The following is a 23,141-nucleotide window of genomic DNA, read 5'->3' as shown; positions in this document are numbered from 1 at the left end:
TCCACTAATAAAAATTTAATATCATAAAACAAATCAGAAAACAGCAAAAAAAAATTTTTTTTTAACCATTCACAATTAACGTGGAAAGAGACAAAATTATAAGGCAGCCATCCATGGAATGATTCATGTTTACAAAGGATCCAGAAAAGGGGACATTTAAAAATCGCTGTTCAGGCTACTGAACCAGGGGAACTGCAGTTTTATCCCATGAGACTTCCAACTTGATAGAAGATGCTATCAGAAAACAAATCAAAGCCAATTTCCTTCTGTTCGGCTGAGCACATCTAGACAGTTCCCAATGGTTGTCTAGTCCTTTCCTATAAGTCACAAATTTCCTTCAAGTCTCCTGGGGTGAATCTAGATGTCTCAGGTACAGGGCAGGGGGTGGGCTCCATCACTGGTTTTAATGTCATAGCATCTTCAACAGTGCTCCTGGGATCATTCTGTTTTGAGTAGAACTTTTCTAATGGAAGGATGGTTCTCTTATAGATCACCTTCCATTGCAGCAGTCTGGGAGAATCTGGTCACTATTCTCATCTCTTAAGAAGCCCAGAGGACCTGTAGGCAAGAACATTTTCTGGTTGGTAGACAGCTCCCCTATTTAGTACCTAGCTACCATGGGTTTGAGGGGCATAACACTCCAATGCTGGTGTGTCTTCCTAGTTCTAATCCTTGAAAAAGAGAAAAACCAGGCAGTGACACTTAGAAGTGGGCTGGTAAAAGACACAATTTCATCGTCTCCTCTCTACAAAGAACTGACCCCTCAAAATGACCACCTCTGTCCTTTCTCTAATGATTCAAAATACAGGAAACCAGACTGACTCAACTGTTTTGAATAGGGAGATAAAAAGGGGATGGGGGAAGAGAGAACACATAGCCTCTGTAGATGGAACTGTTTCCAATTCTCTACGCTCCAGTGCAGAGCCTTTGCCTAAAGAAATCTGGCAGCAGCGTGCACAGGAAAGCAGCCAGCCCTGGAAGGGCGCTGCTTCGGGAAGTGGGGACTGATAATGCTATCCGCTGGAAAACAAGGGAGGGGAATGGACCAGTAGCATTTTCCAACTTCATTTGCCATTTAAGAGTACATTCGGAATCTGAAGAAATCTGCCCCTACCGAGGAAATGGAGACAAACTGCAATGAAGACAAAGTCTGGTTACGAGGAAGGAGGGCCGTGCCCGTCATTATCAGCTGCATCTCTTTGGTAGCCAGTAATTCCATCTGTAATCACGGCAGCAACCTAAGACTGCCAATGTTTCCAAATGTGTGAGCGCATTAAGGCAACTACATCGAAGGAGGCAGTAAACACGAGAGGAAAACAGAACTGAAATGTGCCAGTAAGTGACCACCACTGCGGCCCCTTCTGGGACACCGCCCAGCATGAGCAAGTTCGTACCCCTGTGAAGAAGGCCTCTGCCACACTGCTCGGTCCCCTGCTGCCTGGAGGTGCCTTTGAGCCCTCTGAGGTTAGTATGGCCATTTCTGCCTACTGACCAGGAAAGAAATGAGTAGCTCTGGGGGCAGCAGCTTTAAAATCTGGGAAAGCCCACAGCTCCCGAGGGCTGACAGGCCTTAAAAGGTATGCTTGTTAACGTGAGGTCCACAGGGGAAGGCAAATTTGGAGGTTTGATGGTTCAATCTTTGCCAGAGTTCAAGCTCCCCCTGCCCACCCCCCCCCCCCAGCAATATATTTTAGCCAAACTTTTAATGATGGCAAGGCACTGCTCAAAGAGGCTTTGGCCGGCAGAATGAATTTCTCATCATTGCACGCAACAGGATGATAGAAAGTGCTGCTACCCAAATCAAACCAGACACTAAGATGTACTATTTATTTAACAAAGTAAATATGCAGGGAGAATCAAGGCAACCATGACATCTCAGAGGACCAGACGAAGCCCCATGATTCCTGTAAGTCAAGAGTTGTTATGAGGAAAGTCACTCAGACTTTCCAGACTGTACCTTCTGTTGGTTTTGATATCATATGCAATGGTTGCCAGCCACTATACAAAACCATATCCTATGAATGCTACTTTGGTCTACGGCCAGCAGAGGGCTCACAAGCTCTATTTCCATAGCTGCGGACCCAGTGACAAATCTAGGAAGGAAATAAAGAAATTATAGGCATGCTGGCATGTACGTCATATAAAATATCTTACGAACTCCTAAACCCACTGCCCTGAAGAAAATAGCCTTGGTTCCCTCTTTATATAATGTGTTTTGAAATGGTATAGAAAATCAAAATAAATTAATAACATAGTATTATACACTTAGTTGATAACACAAAGTTTACAGGGATTTTGGCAAATATGGAAAAACCATCCCAGTTGGTTAAACACTTTTACTATCTCAACTGTTTAAATGACCAGAATATTAGTGATTGTGTCATCTCATATATGTAGAAGTGATATTTTAAGGACTTAACGAAGTTGCATTTGACACAAAGGTAACTTCATTGAAGGGAATGAAGAACAGAAACAATGTTATCTTCATCAACACAGTTCAAGAAGTGGTTGTCCTGATGAGAATTCAATTCACACAGATAACTAACGGTGCCACCCTCAGTAAGCAGCAAATTATAGACAGGGAGGAGGGGCGTGTAAGAGGAGTCCAGAGAAAAGCATGGAGAAGATGAAGAGACAACAGACATGATTTCAATAAGCTTTAAATCAAGAGGCAAACATTTCCCACTTGTCATACGGTCTTGACTTTCTTCACTGCTACAGGTGCTTATGTGATGTTGACCTAGCGCTCCCCAAGGGACACCAAGTATTTTGCCATAGGGACTGCTAGTGTGCTAAGATAAATATATAAAAAGAAAAAAAGAGAAAACATAGGTCTTGGTAATCTTACTTTTGAAAAGATTACGATAAAGATGTCAGTTACTATCCAAATTCACTTAAAATTAACATCCTTTCATTTCAAAAGACACTTTGGGACCTGGCTGTTCTGGAAGAAAGGCCTGAGTGGGCCTGAACCTACCAGAACTTGGCTCCTCTGCACGGGAGGCAGGAATTCTGCAAAGGAGACCTTGAGAGGAAATTCTTGTTACCTCCTTCAATGCTAGCTCATCTCTGTGGCTCCAGGATGGGACAGCAGTCTCTCTTTAAAGAGGCAGGTGCAAAAGGAGGTAAGTCTCTCCAGACATCCTCTTTTCAATGGATAGCTCTTGAGTAAAAAGTCAGCTTTTCATGTGCCTTGCTGTCATTTTCCTGACTCCTGCCCCAAATAAACTACAATTCTCTTTAGCTTCTAAGACAGTGGGCATTATAACCTTTACTAAGGTATGTGGCAGAGATGCTAAAGCACCGGTCTCACACAGCGACAACCATGTTCAAAATCAATGGACAAAGTAAGTGGCAGAGCCTCTAAATGAAGAAAGAGATTTAGCTTAATTATGGAACACTGTACTTTCATAATTACTGTTTCATTGTGAGTATGAAGTTGTCCACTTTTCCTTAAAATGAAATTCCATCTTCCCTGAGAATAGGGTTAAGAGAAACATCAAAACTCAAAATGCCAAGGGCCCTTTAAAAAAAACAACACAACGGAATGTCTGTGTCCAGTCGCAGCGTGTTGTTTCTACTCTAAAAGCTTTCCATTGCTCCAGGTTTTAATCTCACCTCCCTCTGGACTCTAGGAATTTGGGCGGAGATGGGCAAGGTGAGACAAGAGACCGAGGGAGTGAGCAGCTGTCCTGTGCTGGCTGTCCTCCCAGGACGGCAAACAGCCGAGGCGGAATCCGACGTTTAATGCTGGTGCCCTACTGACAGGATGAGCGGGATGAGGCAACCCAGGACCAGGGCGGCCACCTCCAGGCGGCTGAGGCCCCTCCCGCCAGTGGGGTCGGATTTGTGGCTGTGCCCCATTCCGCCCACCTCAGGGAGGACATGTACTGTGGCAACATAAAGAAATGTCCCAGCAGAGAAAAGCATGGCCACTCCAGTGGCATTGACCTCTGAAAGGGCTTCTTTACTGCTCTGTGAATTAAGAGAGAGAGAGAAAGAAGAAAAATTAAAACCAGTAAAATTCAGGGTCAGAAGAAAGTCCTGATTAAAAAAACACCACCACTCAGTAACACAACTGGTGCGATATGGGAACACTGGGGAAAACTAGATATGAGAGCAATTTTATTATTGATGAGAAACTTCCAAATTTAAGACTATTGATGACGTACACAACTGCTTTTTATAAGTTTTATAAACTGCTGTTTATTGCCACAAACACAGCTGCTTTTTCAAACAAATTTCAAGTCTGGTTGAACAGGTCTAGCGTGTATTATTCTTACAATGGAACCAACGGCATTATTAATGCAGGTGTTCAATTTCACACATTCATTCATTCATTCTACTAACAGTTAACGAACATCCCTATACACCAGGCTCTAGGATGGTGCTTGAGATATAGTGGTAATGCAGATGCAGTACCTGCCCTCACAGAGGCTGGAAACAGCTTATAAGCTAATCCTGACACAATGATTTTCAATTTTTTCTATTACAAAAGTGGACCTATGGACTATGACAGTTAATTAAATTTTTTTTTAAGATTTTAAAAATTTATTTATTTGACAGACGGAGATCACAAGCAGGCAGAGAGGCAGACAGAGAGAGGAGGAAGCAGGCTCCCTGCTGAGCAGAGAGCCCGATGCGGGGCTCGATCCCAGGACTCTGAGATCATGACCCGAGCTGAAGGCAGTGGCTTAACCCACTGAGCCATCCAGGCGCCCCAGTTAATTAAATTTTTAAGAAGAGAATACACCATATCTTAACATGTAACCCCATGCCTCCAGAATTATACCTTCCTGTCAGAAGTTCTATGATAAACAGGGTAATACTTAAAAAGGAACTATACACTGCTTGTTGAATGAAAGGAGAAAAGCATCGGGGCGCCTGGGTGGCTCAGTGGGTTAAAGCCTCTGCCTTCAGCTCAGGTCATGATCCCAGGGTCCTGGGATCGAGCCCCGCATTGGGCTCCCTGCTCAGCAGGGAGCCTATCTCCTCCTCTCTCTCTGCCTGCCTCTCTGCCTACTTGTAATCTCTGTCAAATAAATAAATAAAAATCTTAAAAAAAAAAAAAAGAAGAAGAAGAAAAGCATCTTCAAATGATCAGAGGGGGTTTTTACAACACCTCATTTGTTAGCAATCCAAATCAATGAACCTGATGAACGGGAACTTAATCGTGTTTTAACGACCTCATTTCTCGTATTTTTATTTTTATTTTTTTTATTTTTATTTATTTTTTTTTTTAAAGATTTTATTTATTTTATTTGACAGAGAGAGAGAGATCACAAGTAGGCAGAGAGGCAGGCAGAGACAGAGGGGGAAGCAGGCTCCCTGCTGAGCAGAGGGCCTGATGTGGGGCTCGATCCCAGGACACTGAGATCATGGCCTGAGCCGAAGGCAGCGGCTTAATCCACTGAGCCACCCAGGCGCCCCATCGTATTTTTATTTTTAATACAAGTTTTACTTTATCAACTACGAATGGAATAACAGTCAGAGCCAATGACCATCAGAGAGAGTATGGGGGAAAGCAATTCCTATGAACTAGCCCTGAGTCAGCTTGGTTCTAAAATTTTCCTCCTGTGGCGGATCAGTTGACACTGAAGTACCACAGGGAGGGCTGTTAAGACCTGCAGCCCCACACGTGGGTGGCTCAGTCATTAAGTGTCTGTCTTCAACTTGGGTCATGATCCCACCCGGGATCGAGCCCTGAAAAGGGCTCCCTGCTCGGCAGGAGACCTGGTTCTCCCTCTCCTGCTCCCCCTGCTTGTGTTCCCTCTCTCACTGTCTCTCTCTGCCAAATAAATAAATAAATAAATAGAATCTTAAAAAAAAAAAAAAAAAAAAAAAAAGACTACAGCCCCAGGGGACAGAATTGGAAGGCAGGGAAAGGTCCACCTTGAACAACAGGGAAGAATGCCCAGGCTCAGAACTGACAAAGAACACATGTTACTTGAGGTCTGATGTTATGTTCAGGATAATGATAAAGAACTGGATATTTAGTATTTGATGACTGAGAATATAGACTTCTCTGCTCATCCCCTATTCTCCTCAAAACTGCCGTTTGCTTGTTCCTCACTCTTCATGCACCTGCTTAAACATTAAATTTGTACTGTTGTGACTTATTATATACCTGTCAAACAAAATTAGTGTGTTTGGTTAGGCTTCAGTTAAGCTATTTTAAAGATCATATATATGGGGACGCTTCGGTGGCTCAGTCAGTTAAGTGTGTGCCTTCAGCTCAGATCATGATCCCAGGGTCCTGGGATTGAGTCTCACACTGGGCTCCTTGCTCAGCAGTGAGTCTGCTTCTCCCTCTGCCTGCTGATCCCCCGCTTGTGTTCTCTCTCTCTCTGACAAATAAATAAAATCTTTAAAAAAGGGACGCCTGGGTGGCTCAGTTGGTTAAGCAGCTGCCTTCGGCTCAGGTCATGATCCTGGCGTTCTGGGATTGAGTCCCACATCGGGCTCCTTGCTCAGCAGGGAGCCTGCTTCTCCCTCTGCCTCTGCCTGCCATTCTGTCTGCCTGTGCTCTCTCTCTCTCTGATAAATAAATAAAATCTTAAAAAAAAGAAATCTTTAAAAAATACAAAATAAATAAAGATAAAAAAAAAATAAGGATCATATATCTGTGCAAATGTTTCCAGAACTGATGGGGAAGAAATTTTCAAAATAAATGAATAGGAAAAATGCTTTAAATTTACGAAGAGAATGCCATGGAATTAAGATGTTTACTTTGTACTGGCTTTTATCTTAATTTCATCTTTAGTTTGAATGGGTAACTTAATTGCATAATTCAACATAGAAGACCACAGGTTCTGGTAAATCACAAAAGAATTAGACACTTGTCTAGATAAGCGAGGAATGAGTCAGACTTACCTTACTTAGTCCTAAGTATGTCACCATGGACATAACTGGTGCTGCCAGTGCAAAGACAAGTAAGTGTTTTCTGATTCGATTCCGTTCTAGGCCAGCATGCATTAAGAAGGAAACCAGCCCAAAAGCAGCTGGTGCCTAGAAAAGAAAAAGCATTCCTAATTACTCTTAAAGTATGGATCACTTCTATATTACAAAGCATGTGTCATTTGACTGAATTCTCACCAAAAAAACAAAAATAAAAAAACAACCAGGCATGGTAGTAAGACTGAGTTCTGCCTTTTAGGAATTAATGTTCTAAGCTAAGAAAATATCCTGCGTCTGTGTGTGTGTGTGTATGTGTGTGTTTCAGCAAGAAAAGAGTACAAGAAAACAAAAACATTTATGAAGAAAAAATTACTTTAAAATATAAAAATCTCGGGATGCCTGGGTGGCTCAGCGGGTTAAGCCTCGGCCTTCGGCTCAGGACATGATCTCAGGGTCCTGGGATCAAGCCCTGCATCGGCTCTCTGCTCGGTGCTGCTCCCCCCACTTCTGCCTGCCTCTCTGCCTACTTGTGATCCCTCTCTCTCTCTCTCACTCTCTGTCAAATATATAAATAAATAAAATCTTAAAAAAAATAAAATGTAGAGATCTATAGAGAATTTAAGAGTTTGTGTACATGACAGAAACGCCGGCTGTGTTCACACAAAAGCCTATACATGCTTGTACTGCTACAGTTATAATTGCCAAAAAACTGGAAACAACCCAAGTGTCCATCAGCAGGTGACTAGATGAACAACTGTGGTACATCCGCACCAGGGACTACTGCTGGGTGATAAAGGATCAGCGAATGATACTCAGATATCACGGACAGACCCCAGAGACGCTGGAGCCGCATCAGTAAGGTTACAGAGAGTAATGGAAACAGCGTGATACTGTAACAAGGAAAGACAGAACAGGATTGGAAAGCACAGGACAGAACCTCTTAGTCTATGAACAGGTTGATATTATGAGTGAAAGAAGCCAGTCTCAAAAGAGTATGTACTAGATGATTCCAATCATATGACATTCTCAAAAAGAGCCGAGGGGTGGTTTCCATAGGTTGGGGGTGGTGGGAGGAGGTTTTGGGGTAATGTAGCTGTTCTATGTCCTGACTGTGGTTACACAGATCCATATAAGTGTTAAAATTGGTAGACTAACTGATTTACCACTGATAATTTAACAAAATAAAATTAAAATCTGTTTAAAAAAAAAAAGTTCGTGTACATGACCATAAAAAAAGTCCCTTCAAGTGAGTTTAAGAGTAACAAAAAACCCTAGCTATGAACAGAGCCCGTCAATTATCTCAAATGAATGGCAATTATGAAAACAACTAAAAAACCTTCCCGTTCCAAAAAAATACCAATGACTAAGAGAAATTTTAATTATGAGTATATTCAATATCAAATCTTCCACTAAAATTTCGCTTACCTTATGTAGCATTATTGCCACAAACACAATTAATTGGACGCTAGTCTGTGAAGTAGAGGCTGCTGCTCCTAAGGCCACTCCATCCGCTAAATTTGGAAAAAAATAAAATGTAAAACAGTATAAAAACAACAACAGTATAGTAGTATCATGTGTGGGCTTTAGAGTCAGGTAGAGCTGTGTGACTCTGGGAAGGTTCCTTAACTTTTCTGAACCTTAGCCTTCTCATCTCTAAAATGGGCTCAAGGAAGTATGTATTCTTGGGATTTCCATGAGGGTTAAATGAGATAACATACGTAAACAGCATAGTACCTGGCCCCAAGTATGCAATATGTCAGCTGTTAAAACAGAAATTGCAGAGATTGCAAAGTAAGCATCTCTGCATCTTGTAGATGAAAAAAACAAAAAACAAAATACTCCAACTCCACATAGGTGACTTATGCTCAAGAAGTAAATATTGGCTGAATGGGTGAACTTCTGTCAGATAAGCATGTTACACTAGAAAGGTCCAGGTGACAGTGTGTCCTCTTCCACACGCCTTGTCGGTCATAGATACCTACTGCTGGGACTGGTCTTCAGTTATGACTCTAAGGCATGCCCAGTCAGCGATCCCGCACCATCTGCACTCTACAGCCCACCCCTGCCTCAACAGGCACTTCGGGTTTATACTGAGAAACAGGGCTCCTCAGTACCAAAATGTCAAGGCTCTTTTCCAGATGAGGCTCTAGCGTAGAAGTCAGCACATTTTTTCTTAAAGGGCCAGAGACAAAATATTTCAGGCTTTGCAAGCCATCTGCTCCCTTGCAGTCACTACCCATTCTGCCATCACTTTGCAAAGGCAGTCACAGATAATATGTAAACAAGTGGGCATCACTGTGTTCCAAAAAACTTTATTTATAGGCACTAGAATTTGAATTGTGTGTAATTCTCATGTGCCACAAAATATTTTCCTCCATTAAAAAAATATAAAAACTGTTCTTGGCTTGCAAATCCCCGACACTGAGTCCTCCTGGCCCAGTGCTTGTGTGGGAGGACTCCATGAAGTAACCCTCCCCCCAAAGGCCAGCCCAAGGGCAGTTCATGTGGATGGTCCCTGCGATGTACACACTAAGCCTCCCAGGCCAGGACATAAGAGAAAGGGTCTCACCACCACCCAACCCTACCTACCTGCAGCATGGACAACCAGACCCAGGGTGGTGGTGATTTTGGAATTGCTGGGCCTTGCTGTTTCTGGATCTGAAGTACAAATAAACAAGTCAGCCACGAAGCAATGTGAAACAGAAAGTGTCAGAACAAATGACCTGGAGGTAGAATTCTTTGAAAGCTTTTCAAGTTTTGATTGTATTTTCCCTTTGACTGTCTTTTCTCTTTGGCTTCAAACACTTGGAAGCTTCCCCTGTCCTGAAAGAGGCGGGGCAGGAAGGGACACTTCATTAGTCCCAGCCTTCCCTGAACAGACAATATGGGACCCCCAACTGCCTCAACTGCCTCACACCTCTTAACCCTCCAGCTCTCCCTGGAAAGTGTTCGGTGGCCTCTTGGTGTGTCTCCATAGACTATCTCGTCATTGCCTACCTACCCCTCTCCCCCAGCCGCCTGCAACTTTATCTTCATTCCAGTACCAAAATGTCTGTCATGTTTGCCCTTCTCTATTTTATTGCCACTGTCCTAACCTGAATCTGCAGCCACCTGAACATCAATGAGCAACAGGTTCCCAGCTGGTCTCCCCCTGTTCTCGTTTCTCCCTCATCTAACTCATCTTCCACATCCTTGTTGGATTCGACTCTGAATCACCCCACTCTTCTGAAATGCCAGTTATCTGTTGCTTTTCAGATTCAGTCCACACTGGGTGCCTAATCTCTTTATTAGCTGGTATCATCAGATTCCTCACTACTCAGTCCAGTTACACCAGTTTCTTTAACACCTTCTAACAAAACCTTCTCATTGTCCTTCCCCCCAAATCTCTCTTCCTTAATTCTGGGCATGAACTTAAACTTCTCAGTTCATCAATCTGAAACCTAGCCACTGTTCAAAGTCTAATTCTAGGACCACTTCCCTCAAGAAAGAATCAAAGATTATTTCCAGGTCAAAAGGTTCCCCTTGCCTAGAAACCAAGAGCTCTATGTGCACAGACTCTGCATGCTACTTCAGATCTGTTCCTAGATCACAACTGAGATATATACAGCTATTTTCACTCAAATAGGTCTTATATCCCCAGACTGACTGTAGACTACACAGAAGTGAGTTTTCCACTTCTTTCCATTTCTTTTTTACATCTTATAGAATGTAGCACAGCACTGGAAACCCAACAGCTGCTTAAAAAATCCTTATTGGAGAGAGGAAAAATATTTCTCTGTGTCACATTAATGTTTCTGCTATAGCAGGAAATACACAAGCGAGTAAATAATGTCCGAACAACATAAAATTTAAAAATGGGGACATCAAAAAGCCAGATGAAATGACAGATGGACATTACCCAAATAAATTCCAAAGGATTTAATCTTCTGGAAAAAACCAGAACACAGAAGGAATGGTTTATAGTGGAAAAAAACATATGTAAGTGAAGTAACATGTTATCTTTTTAGTAAAAATAAAATTACCTTCTGGTTAAACACTACAAGGAAGGGACAGTAAGGTCCCTAATTGGTTGGAGACACCAAATATTTCAATGTAGCCCCAAACTGTGAAGAGTATCATATTATACTGTATGCTAAGCTTGTTTTGACTTTCCTTTATACAGTCTTGATGTCTGGTTATAAATAGCATCTTAATAAATATTAGAGGATTTAAAATTAAAACACAGTTTTTACAAATCTATAGGAAAAGATTATACTGCAGCATAAATTTAATAAATGAATTTTTACTACTATTTAACAATATATAAAACCCTGTAGATAATAGGTAAAACCAAATTGTTGGATACATAAAAGCAAGCAAAAACAGTGACTTAAGAGATGAAACAGGAGGAAGAATAAAGGAACACAAGCTATTTTTAATTCTTTGTATAGGATTATAGGGCACCAGTGGGCCTTTAAATGCATTTAAAATTGAAACTGATGAGAATCACAAAAATGTCATAAATGCCACTGGGAGCAACTATGCAATCCAGTTGGAATCAAACACCATCCCACCAGAGGGTGCTTCTCATTTGCTATTTAAAAAGCACGCAAATAAAATCATTTATCGCTAAATCAATTTCCCAATACATGTAAGACTGTTGAAAAAGAAAAAGTGTATGGAAAAATACTGAAAAGAAATAATATGTGCAAGGAGATTAACAAAAAGTACCCTTGGACTAAAAAGGCTAATTAAGTTCAATGAATTTGGGGGAAAAAAAACCAAAAACAAATAAAACCATTTATTTGGAAATAATTTCAAATCTTTCAAGTAATCTTTCAAATAAAAGTTTGAAATAATCTCTCAAATCTTCAGAAAAGTTTCAAGAATGTTCAAAAAACATTCATTATTCATTTCTCAGAATGACCTACTATCTAACATTTTGCCCCATTTGCTTCATTATTTGTGCTCATGTTCTTTCTGTATCCAAACCACACACACACACACACACACACACACACATTTTTCAAAGTAAGTTGCATACATGAAAACTCCTTACCCCCAGATATTTCAAAGTATATTTCCTAAGAGAAAGGATATTATCTTACATAATCACAATGATCAACTTCAGTAAATTTAACATTGATACTTTTTTTCTCATTTCTCTTGGATATTTTAATTTTGTTAACTGTCCAGGAATGTCTTTCAGAGCATTTTTCCTTCCCAGGAAGGATCCAGTCTGGGGTCATATATGCACTTAGTTGTATCTCTTTAGTCTCCTTTAATCTGGAGCATTTTCTTTGCCTTCGATTTTGTAACACTGGTATCTCTGAAGAATACATGTCCCTTTCTGAGCCCTTCTTGTTTTTTAATAGAATGATCCCTTCCAGGGCGCGTGGGTGGCTCAGGTTATGATCCCAGGATTCTGGGATGGAGTCCCACGTCAGGCTCCCTCCTCAGTAAGGAGCCTGCTTCTCCCTCTCCTGCACCCCCTGTTTGTGCTCTTTCTCTGTCAAATACATAAAATCTTAAAAAAAGGGGGGGGGCGCCTGGGTGGCTCAGTGGGTTAAGCCGCTGCCTTCGACTCAGGTCATGATCTCAGGGTCCTGGGATCGAGTCCCACATCGGGCTCTCTGCTCAGCAGGGAGCCTGCTTCCTCCTCTCTCTCTCTGCCTGCCTCTCTGCCTACTTGTGACCTCTCTCTGTCAAATAAATAAATAAAATCTTTAAAAAAAAAAAAAAAGAAAGAAAAGAATGATCCTTTCCTTTTAGGTTTGTCTGATGCGGCCTGAGATTATGCATCCTCAGATGGAATACCACACAGGTGCTGCTTCTCAGGATGTCTATAGGCACAGAATCTATGTCTATCTGCTGCTTGCTAGTACAGTGTATTTTGGATTATATCCTGGAAATTGTGAATGTCATTTTTTGGATACTCCGGATTCAATTATATGCCTCCAAAGAGTGTCCACTTTGTGTTTTGCCTGAAGTCACTTGGTTTGGCTTAAACTGCCAAGTCTGTCTTTCCGGCAGCTGCCCGAATCCCAGGTCAGTTCTTTCCTCTTTAGCTGAGTCTGCCTGCAAAAGAATGGTTCGAGGCTCAGCCAGATGTTGGTTGAGTTTATATATGAAATCTGGGGCTGTGTTTCTCTGTATTTCTCCTTTCTAAGATATTCTCCCCTCAATTTCCAGTGGCTGTAGCTACCTGACCTCTAGTTCCTTAGGCCAGAGAGACCGAGTTTTCTATCAGTTTTAGCTACCCTAACTGGGAGCTGACTGCTTAAAAGCAGTAAAAACAGAAATTTACCCTATTCTAAGGGTTGACGCCCCTTCAGAATTTTCCTGCTTTAGGCCACTCCCTAGTGTCTTTTCATAGAGGTTTTTCAAAAATTTTCCCAGTTATCTGTGGGGAGGCTGGTCTGATAGGCACTTATTTGCTCACATTGCAAACAGACACCGAAGACTTTAACCTTGATCATCTGGTCAAGTATGCTACCGGATTTCTTTATTTCATTATTCCTTTTTCCCTTGCAACTACTAATAAAAAAATCAAAATTTACTCCCTAGGTTTAACATTTGTTGACTCTGGCACGTGCCAATTTTTACCACGAAGCTTGCAAAAAGGATTTTCTCCTGCCAGTACTCTTTCTATACTTACAAGTTGGCATTTAGCAACCCACTGGAAGCAAGTGCTCTCCCTCCTCCTCTTCTCTCTTACATGAATGTGCTCAGTGCTTCCCATTTTCTCAATGGTTTTTGTTTCATTACTGTTCGTAATTATTTTTGGTGCTCAAACTGTCTTAGATCTGGCCAGCAGGAACCCCTTCAAGCTGGTTCTAAACTCTGTGACAAGCTTCCATTTTTCCCCTTCCTTCCTACTTTTTTTTTTGAGCACTAGATGTTCCAAGCTCATTTTGTACTTACCCTGCCCCTCTCCTGGAATCAGCCATTTCTCTGAAGAGCACTGGTATGCTCATTGCTACTGGGGTGTCTTTACTTCTAGGCCCTCTCTGCAGACAGAGCTAGGACATACATACATGTATACATAAACACACACATATATATGTACACATATACACACATACATTTTAGAAATCATGAGTCCAATAGCTCCAACTCCAGTCCATCCCTATAGGGGTTCTTTCTCGCCTTCCCCCATTCCGTATTTGCACGTCCCCTCTTCCACAGTAAGAACTCTGCTTCCACCAACAGCAGCACACTTACTCAAGTGAGAGTAACACTTGCTTAATCCTAGAATATACCTAAAACAGCTTCAGAATTGTTTTTACCTGTACTTTCACAAAAAGCAAAGCCTACTAAAAAGAGTTCAGTAATTTTTTATGCTTCTCCTCCAACTCCATTCAAAACTAAAAATATATAGTCAAATACTATATTCATATGTCATCTGAGTTTTTTCTTAAATCCCCTTCAGTGTGATTGTGTTATTCATTTGAATTACAGTTCACCTGCTTCAGTTAGCTTCCCCTAACTTTGTTGATTTCATTTTATTTTTTGAATATGGGAAATTGCAGCATGTTTCCAAAAGTCATCCAGTCATTTGACTGGACATCAAAGAGGCATGCCCAGGGAAGTGCCATGCCCTCCTGAAACTCTTCTACTCCATCCTACCCACCTCTTACAGTTGTCTAGCTGAGCTTTTGGTATCCTTTCTGTAAAAATAAGCAGATGTATGTGTTTTAGTCCCCCTCTTTCTTACACAAAATGTAGTATATGATAGATACTAATTTACATTTTGGCTCCCTCCCCCCTTAAAAATATCTCCTAGAAGTCTCTCCCTATCAATTCACAAAGAACTGATTCTTCATCCTTTTTCAGGGCGACCTGTAAAACTCCATTCTATGCACACATCACACTTCATTCAACCAATGTCCATGACTGGACATTTAAGTGGTTTTACAATGATAAATAATGCTGTACGGAATCACCTCATGCATGTGTATTTTCCTACTGGAGCTGCATTATCAGAATAAATTCTCAGAAGTGGCATTTTTGGCGTTGAAGGATAGATACAAACATAGTCTTGTTTGATATGGCCAAATTCCCCTCTGCAGCGGCCGTACAATTTTGTACTCTCATAGCAATAGGTGAAGGTATGTTTCACTGTAGCTTTGATAACAGAGTATATTCTCAAGCTTTTGAATTTTTGCCTTACAGGTTCGAAGTGGCATTTCGGCAGAGTTTTGATGTACATTCTTTTTTTTTTTTTTAAGATTTTATTTATTTATTTGAGAAAGAGAGGTGGTGAGAGAGAGCATGAGCAAGGAGAAGGTCAGAGGGAGAAGCAGACTCCCCATGGAGCTGGGAGCCCGATGCGGGACTCGATCCCGGGACTCCAGGATCATGACCCAAGCCGAAGGCAGTCGTCCAACTAACTGAGCCACCCAGGCGTCCCTTGATGTACATTCTTAAGTGAAATTGCACATCTTTTCATATGTTTAAGGACCACTTTAATTACCTTTTTATGAATTATCTGTTCATGTCTTTTGCCTGCTTTTTCAGATTTTTTTTTTGTAGACCATGCATTCTTAACCTAGGGTCCACACAGAAGAACACAGGTGCAATGCAGGGGGTGCCTGAGACCCTGACTCAGAAAAAAAGTGCATTTTAATTTTTACTAACCTCTAAGTGAAACTCACCACTTCCTTGGATTATGGGTACAGACCATAAAACTGCAAATACTGGCACCACCTATACTTCACTGCCAGGAGTACTCTGATAACTTCATGTTATTTTACAGCCGTGGATATCTTCCTATCATTGCTTCCACTTATCACTACTTTAAAGGCATATAAAGTGCCACCACACTGCACGATGACAGTCTTTGTGTTTGCAGATGCTCACGTGACGAAGCTGGGCACCTCTCAGGCAACTCTGCACGCAGTCATTCAGCTACTAAACAGCAGGAGTCAGGGGATCTCTCACTGGACCGACACCTCTATGCTGCTCTCCAGCAGTGCCTGTCCGCAAAGTTCTGTCAGTGTATTTGAAAAGAGATTATCTATAAACCCCTCTATAAACTCTAGGGGAGTTTGATGCAACTCTTCCACATTTATTCTGTCATGGTGGCATTAATGTTGTATCAAGGATTAGAATCTTTATTTTTTAAATAATATAAGCCATATTAAAGATGCTGACCCAGCCAAAGATGGAGTCATTGATCTTTTTAAAAATTTTTTAAATTTAAATTCAATTTAGTTAACATAGTTTATTATTAGTGGCAGGGGTAGAACTTAGTGATTCATCAGTTGTATAAAACACCCAGTGCTCATTATATCACATGCCTTCCTTAATGCCCACCACCAATTACCCCATGCCCCCACCCACTGCCCCTCTAGCAAACCTCACTTTGTTTCCTATAAAGAGTTTTTTATGGTTTGCCTCCCTCTCTGTTTTTGTCTTATTTTTCCTTCCCTTCCCCTATGTTCACCTGTCTTGTTTCCTAATGAATTCATTGATCTTAATACAAAAAAGTTACTATATCTGGGGGTGCCTTGCTGGTTCAGTTGGTGGAACATGTGATTTCTTGGGGTCATGGGTTCGAGCCCCATGATGGGTGTAGAGTTTACTTTATTTATTTATTTATTTAAGATTTTATTTATTTATTTGACAGAAAGAGACACAGCAAGAGAGGGAACACAAGCAGGGGGAGTGGGAGAGGGAGAAGCAGGCTTCCCGCCAACCAGGAACCCGATGAAGGGCTCAATACCAGGACCTTGGGATCATGACCTGAGCCGAAGGCAGACGCTTAACAACTGAGCCACTCAGGTGCCCCTAGAGTTTACTTTAAAAATAAATAAATAAGTAATTAATTAAAAAAAATTTTTTTCTAAAGCTACTATGCCTGGAGTTAAATTTTAAGTCTTGGAGAATAGTAGTTGTAGTTGAGGAAGTGTATCTTTCCTTGGAAAGCAAGGTATGAATGTGTTTAAGTGTATTTGTAAGAAAATATCTTCCTGAAGCAAGAATTTTTATACTAGTAACCATCAAAACGAAAAACCAGATCAACTGGATGTTCAACTTGACACTCTGTTGCCTTGTTGAATTCCCTCTCACAATTTTGTTTTTAGCCAAGCTAAGCAATAAAAGCTATCTGTCATGCTGCTGTCCTAAAAAAATAAAATTTAACTCCACCTTGCATATGATTTAAATATATTACTTGATTAATTAATGCATCAATAAAGAAGATATACATTACTGTATCATAAATTTGTTTTTAATGTTTTGGAACTATATTTCAACATAATCGGGTTTTCTCTGTAATCCAACACATTATGGTTTACATGTTTAAAAACATGATTCCAATAAAAGGTCCACAGGCTTCAGAATGCCTAAGGGCTCCACGGCACAAAAAAGGTTAAGAATTTCTGCACCCCCCCTCCAAATAAAAGAATTTCTGCCCTAGACTCAACAAAATGAGACAGCTTTGAGATAAGCATGGTAATAACCCAACGAGCACTCTCTTGTGCCACATGTCACAACTCACCAACTCCCCCAACTGAATAAAATGTTCACTAGTACCCAAGAAAGACAAGAGTTTTTGGCACTAAAGAAGGCCATTGATACATATTGAATTATTCAATCATCTGTGACTTTCTAAACTGTAAATTTATTGTACTGCCCAGAAAGTCTTGGGACCACTTACCGTCAGTAGAATGCACATGGGAGCTGCCAATCTGGTCCACCAGCAACATGAAAACGAAGCCCAGCACAAGGGAAACACCAATGTAGGCATGCAGCTGTGTGTGGTCATGGTTGTGCTCATGTTCATGGGCAACTGGTATTTCTGCTGCTTTGTCTGACGCAATCACATTCTGTGTTTCACTCACTTGGTGGTGTTTACCTAGAACAGAATGAACCATGAAGAGAAAAACTTTTCCTCCTCGGAACATTTTTTTTTTTTAAATATTTTATTTATTTATTTGACAGAGAGAGAGTGATCATAAGTAGGCAGAGAGGCAGGCAGAGAGAGAGGGGGAAGCAGGCTCCCCACTAAGCAGAGAGCCCGATGTGGGGCTTGATCCCAGGACCCTGAGATCATGACCCGAGCTGAAGGCAGAGGCCCAACCCACTGAGCCACCCAGGTGCCCCTCCTCCTCGGAACATTTTTATAGATGCTCCCATTCTTCTGTATTTCAAGCTCTACTTACTTTACTGCAAAGACATCTACTTCCTATATTACAAACCAGCCAATCATAAACTTTTTGACATACAGATTTTTTTTTTCTTTTCAAGATTTTACTTATTTATTTGACACAGAAAGAGAGACAGCATATGCAGGGGGAGCAACAAGCAGAGGGAGAAGGACAGGGGATGGGAAGCAGGTTCCCACTGGGCAGGGAGCCCAATGTGGGGCTCGATCCCAGGACCCTGGAACATGACCTGAGCTGAAGGAAGATGCTTCAACTGGGCCACCCAGGTATCTGGCATGTAGATGTTTTAACTGCCTATTACTCTCAACACCTGGAAGTGGAAGCAAATCACCGAACAAGAAAGCAGTCATATTCCCAAGTGATATCATCCTCAGTTCCTTCTTTTTGGCTAAGAAATTTGTGCCAATATCATCAAGAAACTACAGTAAATTTTGTTCTGATGAAGACAGGCAAATGAAGAGCAGTAGTAATGAAAATAGTTTCAACCAAATTCATGTAGTTTTAGACCTCAATTGATTTAGAAATTGCAAATAAAGAGAAAACTGAGTATAAAACTTCTAGCTTTAAAAAATATCAGGAGGGGAGCCATCTGGGTGGCTCAGTTAAGTGTCTGCCTTCAGCTTCGGTCATGATCTCTAGGTCCTGGAATCAATCCTGAGTTTGGCTCCCAGCTCAGCGGGGAATCCTGCTTCTCCCTCTCCCTCTGTGTCTCTCCCCTGCTCGTGCTCTCTCTCTCAAATGAATAAATAAAATCTTAAAAACATATACCAGTAGGCAATCACTAACTAGAAACCAAAAGGGCAGAGCAGTTTAAGAGACACAGCTTTCCATCTAAATTCAGTTCTAGAAATATAATTGCTGGGATACTCTGAATTATAGAAGTGACACTTGGCCAAATAACACTTCTGGTTTATTATACTCAAATATGACACTCAAAGCATAAATACCTCAATGCCAGAATCCTGATCTTCGCTGTATTTAATGAAGAGAGGCTAACATGATGGGTATTTCTCATTTACAATCAAATTAAGCATTTTTACCTTTGATCAAAGAAATTACACAAGCTTGTAATATTTTAGACCCTCCCTTAATCCTTTAAAAGATATTTTTGAGGGACACAAAGCACATGCCATGTGAAATTAAAAAACAAACAAACAAAAAAACAACTATATATTCTCCTAATTCCTGATTTTGTTTTCATAGCCATTTTTTAATCTTTTTAAAAATGTGATAAAATATACATAAAATTTACTTACCATTTTAACCATTTTTAAGTGTACAGCTCTATAGCATTAAGTACATTCACACTGCTCTGCAACCATCACTATCATCTAGCTCTAGAACTTCTTCATCAGCCCAATGGAATTTTTTAATCTGGTCAGTTTTGTTTGTTTGTTTTTCCTAACAGTGATTTTATCTACTTGTTTTTAAATTGAATGCCCAAATCTCTCTTTTTTATTTTTTAATTTTTTAAAAATTAATTTATTTATTTTTAAAGATTTTATTAATTGACAGAGAGAGAAAGAGCGTACAAGCAGGAAGAGTGGGGAGAGGGAGAAGCAGGCTCTCCACTGAGCAGGGAGCCAGATACAGGGCTCAACCCCAGGACCCCGGGATCATGACCTGAGCTGAAGGCAGACACTTAACTGACTGAGCCACCCCGACACCCCTAAATCTATTATTTTTGTAAAAAATCAACTTTATTGAGGTATAATTTACATACAATAAGACACAATGCGCTTTCACAATGAAAAAATTCTAGTAACTACCACCAAGACACCAAAGATTTTAAAATCCCAGAAAAGTTCTCTTCTGCTCCTCTGACATCAATATATCGCTCCTGGTCCCAAGCAAGGACTGATGTGCTTCCTGTCCCCAGAAACACTCCCCCCCCCCGTTCTAGGATTTTATATAATTGGAATCATATAATGCATAACTTTTATGTAAGGATTCTTTTGCTTATAGCAATGTTTTGGGATTTATCTATGCTTTGCATGTATCAGTTTGTTTTTTCCTCTTTTTTTGCTGAATAATGTTCCACTGCATGGACATATCACAATGTGTTTACCCATTCCCCCACTGATGGACTTTGGGGTTATTTCCAGTTATCTTCTATTTTAAATAAAGCTTCTATGAGCACTCAGGTACAAGTCTTTCTGCAGAAGGGTTAGCTATAAAAAAACTGTCTTCCACAGTGATTGTACAATCTTACACACCTAACAGCAGTGTGTGACAGTACTAGTTGCTCTATACCATTGTCAACATTTGATAATACGAGGCTTTAAAATTTTAACCACTTAACAAACTCAATCACATTATCTGCAGTTTTACTTCTTTCCAATCTTTATGCCTTTTCTTTCTTTTTCTGGCCAGGACCCCAAATACAATGTTAAATACCAGTGTCTGAGAGGAGATGGCCTAGCTTTGTTCTGAATCTTACAGGTGTCTTAACCATGGGTATTCAAATACACCCTTTCTCAGTAAGGAAGTTCTTTCCTAGTTTGCTGTACTTTATTTTAATGAAGGAGAGTTTAATTTTGTCAAACTCTTTTCTGTACTTGTTAAGGATGATCAAACAGGGCACCTGGGTGGCTCAGTGGGTTAAGCCTCTGCCTTCGGCTCAGGTCATGATCTCAGGGTCCTGGGATCAAGTCCCCCATTGGGCTCTTTGCTTGGTAGGGAGCCTGCTCCCTCTCTCTCTCTCTGCCTGCCTCTCTGCCTACTTGTGATCTCTTTCTGTCAAATAAATAAATAAAATCTTTAAAAAAAAAAAAGATGATCAAATAGTATTTCTACATTATTCAATTAACATAATGAATTAAACTGTTTTTTGAATATTATTCCAACCCCTACTTTATATTCCTGGCATAAACTCCTATTGATCAAGACGTGTTATCCTTTTCTTATACTGCTGGATTCAGTTTGCTACATTTGGTAAAGGAGTGCTGTGTGTACATTGATGAGCAGTATCTGCCTGTAACTCTTTTCCAGTAACATCTCTGAATCACACTGGTATCTTAAAATGAGTTGGGGTAGGGGCACCTGAGTGGTTCAGTGGGTTAAGCTTCTGCCTTCAGCTCAGGTCATGGTCCCAGGGTCCTGGGATGGAGCCCCACATCGGGCTCTCTAATCAGCAGGGAGCCTGCTTCCCCCCACCCCTGCTGCCTGCCTCTCTGCCTACTTGTGATCTCTCTCTGTCAAATAAGTAAATAAATAAATCTTTTAAAAAAAAGGATAAAAAAATGAGTTGGGGTGTTCCTCCAAGAGACAGACAGAAAGGACTTCTTCAGCCAATACATTTCCATTTTATTGATTTAAAAAAGGTCATTGACTATCAACAGTTATTCTGATGTTAAGTAGTATTTTTAAATTACTGAAATGAGATTTATGATGTTTTTTAAACTTTCAAGACCGTGACCTATATAGTAAAAAATAAATTTTATATACATGAAAAACTAAATACAAAGTTTCACCAAACAGTGAAGCTTATAATGGTTACAACTCAGTCTTCCATTTCTTTTTCTTTCCCTCTTTGTTTGTCCCTCTACCAGGCTCTTTTTAAATGCTGGTCACAAGTCCAACTCACTAAATTTATCTGAAGACCCACTGAGTTGCTACCTTCAGTTTGAAAGGGTTATTGGACTCAGAGGAGAAATGAATGATTTTAGAATAAGGGGCACTTTCTGGAAATTAGAAGCCTGGGCTGCAGTGATCAACTAAAGAGAGCTGAACATTAAACAAGCCTAAGAGAAAAGAGTGGGCAGGTTGTAGGTGCCCACTTGGTTCCTTACACAAAATAAATTTTTAGCAGTAAGGATGTTAAGCCAAAGAACTGACTGAAAGCTCAGAGATGAAAAATTATTAAGTTTCAAAAGGAGGCCAAGAATCTTGAATTAGTAATGCTGAACAATTAAAATGTATCCTTGTGGTAACATGACTGTATTTAGTTTGTGAAAATCATTGAGCTGTACCCTGCCAATATGCGTATTTTCCCATTTGTATATTTTTGTATGTAATATTTTGATAAAAATTAATAAATTCAAAATGTAGTACTCTGGTGCCCAATACTGAGATGGCTGCACCCATCATTCTTCAACTAGGGTCTTCTTTGTTAGCTGGGGACTAGTTTAGCACGGTCTCAAAAATGTGAAATAAATGAACTAAAACATCTTGTTTTTGCTAAAGACAAGGCAACTTTGGGTATACTTCCATTTTTTTATTTTTAAGATTTTATTTATTTATTTGACAGACAGAGATCACAAGCAGGCAGAGAGGCAGGCAGAGAGAGAGGAGGAAGCAGGCTCCCCGTGGAGCAGAGAGCTCGATGCAGGGCTTGATCCCAGGACCCTGAGATCATGACCTGAGCCCAAGGCAGAGGCTTTAAGCCACTGAGCCACCCAGGCGCCCCAGGTATACTTCCATTTTAATATAGATAACAATGATTTAATTCTTCATATTTATAGATGTTAAGAAACTGCCATGTGGGGCATCTGGCTGGCTCAGTCAGTGAAGCGTGTGACTCTTGATCTAGGGCTCTACGTTCGAGCCCCACGTTGGATGTGATTACTTTAAAATAAAATCTACTTAAAAATAAAATCTTTAGGGGTGCCTGGGTGGCTCAGTGGGTTGAGCCTCTGCCTTTAGCTCAGATCATGACCTCGGGGTCCTGGAATAGAGCCCCGCACTGGGCTCTCTGCTCAGCAGGGAGCCTGCTCCCGGCCCTACCCCCCTGCCTGCCTCTCTGCCTACTTGGGATTTCTCTCTCTCTGTCAAATAAATAAAATCTTTTTTAAAAAATTTAAAAAAATAAATCTTGAAAAAAAAAAGAAGCTACCCATCAGAAGTAAATCACAGAATTTTGGTAGCTACAATTTTTGATACAATTTAGAAATATGCTATTGGAGGGGATCTGAATGATTACATTTTCATAAGGTACCCACTTAACACCTAACCTGGGTTCCCACCTCTCCCTTTGCCTATACTATATGCGTGAGTTAATGAATCCATGGGCCCTCCATGCTGCTTCTCCTGCACAACTTGTCTCTCGAGACTCAGCTTGTAAGTCCCCTCTTCCTTGAGATTTCTGTGTCCTCT

At 40.7% G+C, this 23,141-nt stretch overlaps 1 protein-coding gene across 1 annotated transcript in view; it reads right to left on the bottom strand.

Moving 5' to 3' along the window:
- The window catches only part of SLC39A9 (solute carrier family 39 member 9), a 59,293-nt gene continuing 36,152 nt past the window's right edge, over positions 1-23,141 (bottom strand). Inside the window, exons 3-7 of the mRNA XM_004739014.3 lie at positions 17,540-17,737; positions 9,487-9,555; positions 8,323-8,408; positions 6,874-7,008; positions 1-3,975 (exon numbers count right to left, since the gene is read on the bottom strand). Of these exons, the coding sequence (XP_004739071.1) occupies positions 3,745-3,975; positions 6,874-7,008; positions 8,323-8,408; positions 9,487-9,555; positions 17,540-17,737 (719 nt within the window). The 3' untranslated portion in view covers positions 1-3,744. The remainder of the gene's footprint in view (positions 3,976-6,873; positions 7,009-8,322; positions 8,409-9,486; positions 9,556-17,539; positions 17,738-23,141) is intronic.

Source organism: Mustela putorius, unplaced genomic scaffold (assembly GCF_011764305.1).
Source record: "Mustela putorius furo isolate JIRA1106 unplaced genomic scaffold, ASM1176430v1.1 tig00000129_pilon_pilon_pilon, whole genome shotgun sequence".
In the NCBI taxonomy this organism is placed as follows: Eukaryota; Metazoa; Chordata; class Mammalia; order Carnivora; family Mustelidae; genus Mustela; species Mustela putorius.
Note: the sequence above shows the minus strand (reverse complement) of the source record. Positions and strands in the feature narration are given on the sequence as shown.